The sequence below is a fragment of the Leucoraja erinacea genome, chromosome 38 (genome assembly GCF_028641065.1).
Source record: "Leucoraja erinacea ecotype New England chromosome 38, Leri_hhj_1, whole genome shotgun sequence".
NCBI lineage: Eukaryota > Metazoa > Chordata > Chondrichthyes > Rajiformes > Rajidae > Leucoraja > Leucoraja erinaceus.
In genome coordinates this window covers 6,829,152-6,840,219 of record NC_073414.1, presented here as the reverse complement: position 1 = coordinate 6,840,219, position 11,068 = coordinate 6,829,152, and the positions used below count along the sequence as shown (strand labels likewise).

The 11,068-nt window shown below is 51.2% G+C and overlaps 1 protein-coding gene across 1 annotated transcript; it reads right to left on the bottom strand.

Moving 5' to 3' along the window:
- Window positions 1-1,139: 1,139 nt before the first annotated feature.
- fosb (FBJ murine osteosarcoma viral oncogene homolog B) lies at window positions 1,140-10,860 on the bottom strand. The gene is made up of 4 exons (XM_055663786.1): window positions 10,102-10,860; window positions 4,711-4,992; window positions 2,859-2,966; window positions 1,140-1,684 (listed from the first exon to the last, which is right to left on the bottom strand). Exons 1-4 carry the CDS (start codon window positions 10,228-10,230, stop codon window positions 1,229-1,231), a joined length of 975 nt encoding a protein of 324 aa, XP_055519761.1. The 5' UTR covers window positions 10,231-10,860; the 3' UTR covers window positions 1,140-1,228.
- Between the last annotated feature and the right edge of the window lie 208 nt (window positions 10,861-11,068).

Here is an 11,068-nt window from a genome sequence, read left to right as displayed (position 1 = left end):
TTCACAGTAAGTTAGGGCAACATCCCCGGCGAAACTCCGGAGGGGATGGAGGGGACATTCGAGGAGGACAATCCGCGACCTGTTACGATCAGCCAAAGAACAGCTCTGTCCACATTACAGTCAAATCGTCCCGGAGCTTGTACAGCCGGCGTAAACACAGAGAGAGAGAGAGGGGAGGGAGAGAGAGGGAGAGAGGTCGTGGTCAGAGAGCGGGGCATTCGCTGGCTCTGGGGTTGCTCTTAAAAACAGGTCAAACGTACATTCAGTGGGGGTGCGTTGGCGTGATATTGGCACACGGCCAACACAAAGCCTGCAACTGGCTCACCCCACGGGACTTGATTTACCCCGTGTGTGTGTGTGTGTGAGTGTAAGTGTGTGTGTAAGTGAGTGTGTAAGTGTGTGTAAGTCTGTGTGTGTGTGTGTGTGTAAGTGTGTGTGAGTGTGTGTGAGTGTGTGTGTAAGTGTGTGTGTAAGTGAGTGTGTAAGTGTGTGTAAGTTTGTGTGTGTGTGTGTAAGTGTGTGTGTGAGTGTGTCTGAGTGTAAGTGTGTGTGAGTGTGTGTGTGAGTGTGTGTAAGTGTGTGTAAGTCTGTGTTTGTGAGTGTGTGTGAGTGTGTAAGTATGAGTGTAAGTGTGTCTGTGTGAGTGAGTGAATGTGTAGTGTAAGTGTGTGTGAGTGTGTGTGACACGTAAGTGTGTGTAAGCAAGTGTGTGTGTGAAGTATGTGTGAGAAAGTGTAAATAAGCCTCTGCGTGTGTAAGTAGGCAGGCAAGTGTGTAAGTGTGTGTAAGCGTGAAAGCGTGGGTGAGTGCAAGCGTGTGTATGAGTGCAAGTATGTGTGGGTGTGCGTGCGCGTGTAAGCGGGTGTGTAAGCGTGTGTTATTTGGAGACGGAGCCCTTCGACAGTGTAGTCCTCACGTCCCCTCATCCTCTCGCTGTCCCCCGGGTACAGGGGGTGGGGGAGAGGGGTGATCCGAGGCTGGCGATTCCTCCCGCCTTCAAGCATTTTGCCTCCAACAACTTATTCTCCTCTCTCTCTCTCTCTCTCTCTCTCTCTCTCTCTCTTCACACACACACACACACTTACCCCGACCTCCCATCCCCTCCTTCCCCTTCCCCCTCCCTCCCATCCCTCGTCCACTCTGGGCCCGGAGGGGGGTAAAGCAGCGCTGGACGTTTGAGAGAGGGGGTGTCGGGTAGAGGGGGGTGGGTGCATGAGTTTAGAGCAGGTTAGAGAGCCAGCAGAGATGGCGAGTTCAAAGAGTCGGAGGATTGGTCGCTGTTGCTGTTCCGCTGGTGGACGAGGCCGCAGCTACTTCCCTCTGGGTAGGTGAACACAAATGAAGACGTGTATGAGGTGTCGGCGCTACTATTCAAAAATGGCTGGACGGTCTGGCAGGGCGGGTAGAAAGGGCTACTGAACGGTACCTCCGCCGGCAGATGGCAGCCCGGCGGGTAGTTCCCGGTCAACGTGGGCTCCTTCCCGTCCATGCCCAGAGGCAATCCGAGAGAGCTCACCTCGGCACCGGCCGCACTGGGCGGCTGCGTGTTCAGGGGGTCCTGGAACGGGATCTTACAGGCGGGCTTGTGGGCCACCAGCACAAACTCCAGCCGCTCCTTCTCCTTGTGAAGCTCGGCGATCTGAGACTGTAGCTCGGCCTTCTCCTCCTCTAGCTCGTCCGTCTCCTGAAGGGGAACCAGAGGCGGTTAATGGGAGACTTGGACACACGGACAGACTTAGAGGGGGACAGACACAGAGGGGGACAGGGACAGAGACAGAGACAGAGAGAGAGACAGAGACAGAGACAGAGACAGGGACAGAGGAGACACAGAGACAGAGACAGAGGGAGAGACAGAGACAGAGAGAGACAGAAAGAGACAGAGAGAGACAGAGAGAGAGAGACAGAGAGAGGCAGAGACAGAGACAGAGACAGACAGAGACAGAGAGACAGAGACAGAGACAGAGAGAGAGAGACAGAGAGAGAGAGAGAGAGAGAGAGAGAGAGAGAGAGAGAGAGAGAGAGAGAGAGAGAGAGACAGGGAGAGAGACAGAGAGAGAGAGAGAGAGAGACAGAGAGAGAGACAGAGACAGAGAGAGAGAGAGAGAGAGAGACAGGGAGAGAGAGAGAGAGAGAGAGAGAGAGACAGAGACAGAGAGAGAGAGAGAGAGAGAGAGACAGAGAGAGAGAGAGAGAGAGACAGAGAGACAGACAGAGAGAGAGAGACGGACAGAGACAGAGACAGAGACAGAGACAGAGACAGAGACAGAGACAGAGACAGAGACAGAGACAGAGACAGACAGAGAGACAGACAGAGAGACAGATATACAGAGGGAGAGACAGAGACAGAGACAGAGACAGAGACAGAGACAGAGACAGAGACAGAGACAGAGACAGAGACAGAGACAGAGACAGAGACCCAAACAGATAGAGACGGAGAGAGACACAGACACACGGCTAGATAGAGAGGGACTCTCGCACACAGACGTGGAGGTGGAGAGGGGGAATAGGCTACGATAGTGCCGAGCAGAAGAGCGACGGGAGGGGGGGAGAGACGGACAGAGAGAGGGAGAGAGACGGGGAGAGGGGAGACAGACGGGGAGACAGAGACAGAGGAGAGACGGGGAGCTAGATAGAGGGGACTCTCGAGACGGAGAGGCTACGCCGGAGAGAGGCGCCGGGGTGGGGGGAGAGACGGGAGTGGGGTGAGACGGTGAGACGGGGGCGGGGTGAGACGGGGAGCGGGGGTGAGACGGGGTGAGACGGGACGGGGTGAGACGGGGAGCGGGGTGAGACGGGGTGAGACGGGGAGAGGGGTGAGACGGGGAGCGGGGTGAGACGGGGAGCGGGGAGCAACTTACGTTCTGCAGACGGTCGGTCAGCTCCCGGCGCCGGTTGCGACACTTGGCGGCGGCCAGTTTGTTTCTCTCTCTGCGGACACGGCGCTTCTCCTCCTCCTCGGCGGTCAGCTGTAAATGGGCAGACGGACAAGGTGCTCAGTCAGTGCCCGCTGCTCCCACGGTAACCCCGCTCCCTGCCCTGCGCAACACGACCCACAACCCTCCATCCAACACCCCTCTCAAAAGCCCTATTCCCTACCCAAAACCCCCTCAATCCTTGCAACAACAAACAAAAAATCCTCTCTGCAACCCCCCATCCTCACCCTCGTTCAGTCAAACAAAGGTCCTGTCCTGACAGTACTGGAATTAAAAACAGCATCTGCAGTCCCTCGTTTCACATTATGGGGAACCTACACACGGACTAACTCAGGATCCAGCTGCCCTGTAGTGTTTGATGGACCACTGTGGAGGGAACTCGGTTCTGTATTCGAACACGGAGCTGGAGGAAGGTGTAATCGAGGCAATGTAGCCTAGACGCAGGCAAATGGCTACAATATCACCAGGCGCATGGATAACGCGAATCCCCCCCCCCATGCTAAAACGGTAGGGCATAGAATGGACAGGGGGGTGGGAGATTTAATAGGGATCTCAGTTTCCACTCAGAGGGCAGGTAGCAGATACAATTACAGTAAGAATTTCAAAGAGCACCCAGACATATATTATGTGGTGAATCTGTGGAATTCATTGCCACGGACGGCAGTGGAGGCCAAGTCAGTGGATACTTTGAAAACAGAGATGGACAGAATATTGGTTGGTAAGGAAGTCAGGGGTTATGGGGAGAAGGGGTTGAGAGGGAGAGATAGATCAGCCATGATTGAAAGGCAGAGTAGACCTCGAGTCAGAGAGTGATACAGCGTGGAAACAGGCCCTTCGGCCCAACTTCCCCACACTGGCCAACATGTCCCATCTACTGGCTCCAAACCGGTTCTAAAGGCCAATTCTGCTCCTAGAACTTACGAACCTATGAAGACAAGGAAGGGCAGGGGTTTGGAGGGACAGGGGGGTAGGTATGGGGGTTAATTGGAGGAGCCCACAGAATGCTAACTCGGCAGTCATGGACAGTTTGGACCAAAGGACCTGCTTCCATGCTGGAAGTAAGTCCATCTCTAGTTCACCAAGGTGTCATGGAGTCTGAACAAGGATCTCAACCCGAAACGTCACCCACTCCTTCTCTCCAGAGATGCTGCCTGTCCCACTGAGACACTCCAGTTTTTTGAGTCCACCTTCGGTTTAAACCAACATCTACAGTCCCCTGCTACAACCATGCAAGAATATCATAGAAGAGGATCATAAATCATAAGTGATAGAGGTAGAATGAGGCCATTCAGCCCATCAAGTCTACTCCACCATTCAATAATGGCTGATCTATCTCGCCCTCCTAAACCCCATTCTCCTGCCTTCTCCACATAACCTCAGACACCCATAGAAACATTGAAAATAGGTGCAGGAGGAGGCCATTTGGCCCTTCGTGCCAACACCGCCATTCATTGTGATCATGGCATCCACAATCAGTAACCCGTGCCTGCCTTCTCCCCATATCCCTTGATACTGCTAGCCCCAAGAGCGCTATCTAACTCTCTATTAAATTCATCCGTATTAATCAAGAATCTATCCATCTCTGCCTTAAATATATCCAAATAGACTTTGCCTCCACGTTTGGAGCTGCCTGCCCTAGTATGTGTGTGTGTGTGTGTGTGTGTGTGTGTGTGTCTATAGACCCTAGTATGTGTGTGTGTGTGTGTGTGTGTGTAGACCCTAGTATGTGTGTGTGTGTGTGTGTGTGTGTGTAGCGCGCACTTTAATGCTCACTCACCGTCTCATCGCGGGCCCTTCTGGAGCGGCCAGCTCGGGCGGGCCTGGATGGCTCGCCGCTGCTATAGGAGCACATGGCAGGGGCGGAGTAGCTGGTGCTCGGGAGGTTATACGGGTCCATGGATGGATGGGCCATGGAGGGGAGTGGAGGCTGGGGCTGTGGCTGAGCCACCGAGGAAATGACGGTCGGTTGAACCATCCACTGGAGATCCTGGCTGGTGGTAATGGCGGTGAGAGTTGGCACAAAGGATCCTGGCAACTCGCCAACGCCTGTCGCACACTCCTGAAACACATTCAAACGGAGGACATTGTTCATGAGGAGGTCTTGGATTTGGGGCTGGATGGGCATTGATGGGGGGGCAAGAGGCTGGAAACTCTCCAGAGAGTTTCAGCCACTTGATCAGAGCATGGAAACAGGCCCTTCAGCCCAACTTGCCCATTGCTGCCAACATGCCCCATCTACACTAGTCCCACCTGCCTGCGTTTGGCCCATATCCCTCTAAACCTGTCCTATCCATGTACCTGTCCAAATGTTCCTTATACATTGAGATAGCTGGTGACACACATAACTAATTCAAATTGAGTTTTGCTTTTGGGAACCTCTTACAAGAGGGGGAGGGGGGGGGGGGGGGGGGGGAGGGGGGGGGGGGGGGGGATGGAGGAGGAAGTATGGCAACCGTCACTCTCCTTTGACCCCTTCCCTGTTCTAACAGAGAGAGATCGTGAATCCTTATTTGTTATTTAAAACAAAAACATGGTATGTAAAAAAATATACAAAAATGAGCAAGTATGTGGCTTGCTTTACTGAAAAGGTTGTCGCCTAATCTGGGCATTTATAGCTGGAGGCACTCAGGGTGGGGGTCAGGCAGCATCTGTGGAGGGAATGTGTGGATAACATGCTCATGTTCACACAGCGTCATTGGAGCAGAATTAGGCCATTCGGCCCATCGAGTGTGCGCCACCGTTCGACCACGCTGACCAATCTTTCACTTTGAACACTATTCTCTCTCTCGAGTGGACGAGATGCCACATTGTACACTCATTCCATTATTGGCCTTTAGTATTATTATTTTTTTGCACTACTTCAGATGACACACTAACCCCCCCCCCCCCCCCCCCCCCCCCCCCCCACCCCAGGGTGGAAATGGCATGCTCTAGAGGGCACAGCTTTAAAATGAGGGGAGGCAAAGTTAACAGGGGATGTGCAGGCCAAGTGTTGTATTTACATTGAGAGTGGTGGGCGCCTGGAACATACTGCCAGGGGTGGAGGTGGTGGTGGGGGCAGATGCATCAGTGGGATTGAAGAGGCTTTTAGATAGGCGCATGGGAATGTATGTAATGGAGGTGAAGGATCATGTGCAGAGAGAGACAAGATTAGTCTAACTTGGCTTCATGTTCGGCAGGCACATGGTGGGCCGAAGGGCCTGTTCCTGTGCTGTACTGTTCTCCGTGCCCTTCGGCCGTTTTGCATTGACATGTATCAAACTTTAACACCTGACTGTTTACTTTGAGCTTCATGCAAAACACAATCCAATTGAGCTGGTGTAGACAGGACAACAAACTAACAGAAACAAAGAACTGCAGATACTGATTTACAAAAAAAAGACAAAATGCTGGAGTAGCTCAGCTGTAGTAGGTCAGGCAGCATCTCTGGGGAACATGAATAGTTTGTATCTCAGGTTAGTTTATTGTCACGTGTACCGAGGTACAGTGAAAAGCTTTCAAGGGAATGGACTGACTTTGTACCCTTCCATATCTCGTTTCCCCTCTCCCCTCACTCTCTGACTGAAGAAGAACTGCAGATGCTGGTTTAAACCGAAGATAGACACACAAACGCTGGAGTAACTCAGCGGGACAGGCAGCATCTCTGGAGAGAAGGAACGGGTCTGAAGAAGGGTCTCGACCCGAAACGTCACCCATTCCTTCGCTCCAGAGATGCTGCCTGTCCCGCTGAGTTACATCAGTGTTTTGTGTGTGTCAATATCTTGTGGAGTATTAGAGAAGCAGTTCACGGTTTGGCCAGGAGGAGTCGCCTTGTGATAGTCACTGGTTGTAGGAAGGTTACTCTCTGCGTGGCTGTGCGTCAATACACGCCTCGTCTCTGGTGATAAGTGTGTAACGAATCACCCCGTGACCCAGTACAAAGGTTACTCATCCTGCAACACATGCGCAAGTCTCCGGTCGTGGGCAGGCAGTCACAGAGATTCAAAAATAGCACTTCAACCCATTATGAAGAGACGGGTAATACAAATGAACTGCATAGAACATTGAAGATTGAGGGGGGATCTTATAGAAACTTACAAAATTCTTAAGGGGTTGGACAGGCTAGATGCAGGAAGATTGTTCCCGATGTTGGGGAAGTCCAGAACAAGAGGTCACAGTTTAAGGATAAGGGGGAAATCTTTTAGGACCGAGATAAGAAAATCATTTTTTTACACAGAGAGTGGTGAATCTGTGGAATTCTCTGCCATAGAAGGTAGTTGAGGCCAGTTCATTGGCTATACTTAAGAGGGAGTTAGATGTGGCCCTTGTGGCTAAAGGGATCAGGGGGTATGGAGAGAAGGCAGGGATGGGATACTGAGTTGGATGATCAGCCATGACCATATTGAATGGCGGTGCAGGCTCGAAGGGCCGAATGGCCTACTCCTGCACCTATTTTCTATGTTTCTATACACTGCTTAATACAATAGATATACCCTCCTTCGCTCCATAGATGCTGCCTCACCCGCTGAGTTTTTCCAGCATTTCTGTCTACCCACTAAAATGATGGGGTAACTATACTCGGAGGGTGGTGAATCTGTGGAACTATTTGCCACAGACGGCTGTGGAGGCCAAGTCAATTGATATTTTTAAGGCAGAGATATATTCTTCATTCGTACGAGTGTCAGGGGTTATGGGGAGAAGGCAGGAGAATGGGGTTCGGAGGGAGAGATAGATCAGCCACGATTGAATGGCGGAGTAGACTCGATGGGCCGAATGGGCTAATTCTGCTCCCATCACATGAACTAATGTAACTCAGCGGGTCAGGCAGCATCTCTGGAGAGAAGGAATAGGTGACGTTTTGGGTCGAGACCCTTCTTCAGACTGAGAGTTAGGGGAGAGGGAAACGAGAGTCTAATAACTGTTCTTAGTTCAGGGGGAAGTCGCTGTATGGTTGTATCCCCAATACAAATCTAATCATGTTATTCATGCCTTTGTAGCCCGTGGTTGCCGGTTTTAGAAAGTCAGAGTTGTCCGTCACAGAAAAACAGGCCCTTCGGCCCATCATGCCTATTGCGACCCTTGTGTCCATCAATATAAATTGGCGTACCCATTCAAATGCCAGTGAAGGAGTTTCTAAAATGTGTTCGACTCCACTAACTTGTCTGGCAGCGCGTTCTGGATATCAACCACTCCAAAAATACACTTGTGCCTCAGATTTCCTTTAATAAACTTTTGCTCGTCTTAAACCTCTGCCTCCTTGTTTTTGACCCCCCCCTCCCCCCCCCCCTTAACATGGGGGAGAAAAAATGATTCTGTCTCCCCATCTTGTCCTCTTAGTTTATTCATCGGCTTCATTGGATCCAGAGAAAACAATTCCAGAGAAAAACTGTCCATCCAGTCTCTCCTCATAACTAAAGTCCTCCAATGTAATAGAGGCAATATTCGTGACTCCCCCCCCCCCTCCCCCCCCCCCCCCCCCCCCCCCCCCCCCCCCCTCACTCTTTCTAGCACATACATCCTACCTACAGTAACAGTGTGGTGGCCAGAAGTGCACACTACACCCCACATGCGGTCTAAACAGTGTTTGTGGTGCAAACATGCAATGTTTATATTCTCTGCCCTAACCCAAGAATGCAAGTTGTCTGTATCTTACTTTCTGAACCCGCTTTTCCTTTTGATTAAAGATAGACACAAAATGCTGGAGTAACTCAGCGGGACAGGCAGCAAGCATCTCTGGAGAGAAGGAATGGGTGACGTTTCGGGTCGAGACCCTTCTCCAGACCAGCATCTGCAGTCCTTTCCTACGCTTTATTTTGATTAAACCAGAAACTGCAGTTCCTGACATCTCCTCTCTGCCATACATACACACACTGCGGATACCGTGGTGCAGACCACTGCATCGAGTTACAAATCGACCTGCCAGAGAGCAGCTGGGGTTCCTGGACGTCCAGATTCCATAACAGCATCTGTCCATCAAACCATCTGGCTACTGAGCACTTATAAACTCAGAACTACAAACTCGCAGGGTTCAGAGTCAGACCCGAAACGCCACCAAATTCTGCCTTGACCCCCTGAATTCTCCAGCACTTTGTGGGTTTTTTTTGTAAGCTAGTTCCTTGTTACGCCAGACTGCCTCGTTGCACTAGAGACTGGAGTTTATTTTTTTGCACTGTATTCATTTAATACTATGTTTTGTTTGCCTCTTGCGTTATCTCTTGTGAGATGCTGTGTTTACAAGCCTGCTGTACAGCGGCTGCAAGCAAGCAAGCAAGCGTGTAAGTATTCCGCTTCGCCACACATTACAATGAATGAAAGAAATACACTCCCGGCTCCTGGCGGAATGTAGCCAGTCCGGGAACCCGCCGCTTTCCATTCATAAAAAACCCGAGCGGTGGGCGGGGCCCGCGCCGACAGCGTGGTTGCCCTAGCAACGTTCCAAAATAGAACGCGGCCTAACGTCAGCACGTCGCGCCCCGGGGGGGCGGGGCCGGCGTAGCGTCACCCGGAGGGTTCCAATACGTCAGCCTTACGCACGTAACCGCGTCCCAGTGCAGGCGAGAGGTTTCCAACTTGCAGCAAACTATTACTATTCACCCTCAAATCGATTGCAATCGACCCGGCGCTCTAATGCAGCCGCGGCCACATGCATTTGTCATTAATACCAATATTAACTGCCCCAATTCAGCAACAGTGACCTTTATTGACCTGCACATCTCAATAATCAATATATTTCTGGCCCGGTTAAATGCTTCGATGCCACCATTCCACTCAGCCAACTATCAAATAACCATTCCACATGTATGTGATAATCGTCTGCTTTGAGCTGTCGTTTTCACACCTGACCCTTCCATGCCTCTACTCTCCCTCTCCCCTGACTCTCAGTCTGAAGAAGGGTCTGGACCAGAAACGTCACCCATTCATTCTCTCCAGAGATGCTGCATGTCCCGCTGAGACACTCCAGCTTTTTGTGTCTATCTTCAACATTTTCCTTTATCTATTGCTAATATTGTTACCACAAATACTCCCGGTTGCAACACGTATTAAAGTTTAAGGGTAGTACCAAGGAACTGCAGATGCTGGTTTAAACCAAATGCTGGAGTATTATGTTCTTCAGAGACGCTGTCCTGACCCGCTGAGTTACTCCGGCACTTTGCAATGTAAACTCCGCCTGGTATTAAGCTCCACTTACCTGGGCCGCGGTGGTCGGGCTGCCGATACTCTGACTGAAGGAATCCACGGATGACAGATACTGAGGCTCCGAGGGCGAAGAGCTGCATCTTGAAGCCGAGTCGAAGTCGCCTGAGAATCCCTGGTACATGTCCTCCCAATCGTTGAACAGCCACGATTTGTTTCCTCTTGAATCCAGTTTCCCGTTTGTAAGAGAACAACTATTTTCTTTAAAATAAACCCTGTGCGGTGTTCTAGCGTCCGATGATGGTGCTCCCGCTGCTGCTGCTCCTACTCGCTGCGGCGCTCACTTTATGAATGAACCAGTTCCTCGCCCTGCCTTCTTATAACCATGTATCCACCGACGTCAGGCTCATTAGAATAGCAAGCTGCCAGATGGAGGGAAATGGTCAAATTCCGCGCTCGACGAAAAAAACAGCGGGTCCTCGACTAGCACAAGTGAAACCGCCGTGGCCCGAGCTGCAAATGGCACTCCAACCGAGCTCCCACTCTGTTTTATTGCCCAGGATACGCGATAAAACCCCTCCTGCGAGGAAGCGCCGCCCATCCGGGATCCCTGACGTACATGCCCAAATATGGAACTGTGTAGTTTGCTGTTTACTGGTAACCAAGCAATGACGACAGAGGGAATCCCTCTCTAGACAGCGGCTTCATCGTAGACAAGAGTTTTAAATAGAAACCAAGTCTTTATTTTTACATTTTATGCCATAAATTCTATCTTTTAAATAGTATAAGATTTAAATTTCTCCAGGGGTGCATAATATACCATCCATTCGCTCTTACCTGCAAAAAATATATAATATATCCCTTAAATACATGTATATATTGGCGGCACAGAGGCGCAGGCTCAGCGGCAGAGTTGGTGCCTCACACCGCCAGAAGCCCGGGTTCAACCGTAACCTCGGGTGCTGTCTGTACGTTCTCCCTGTGACCTGCGTGGGAATTCTCCCACAAGCCAAAGACGTACA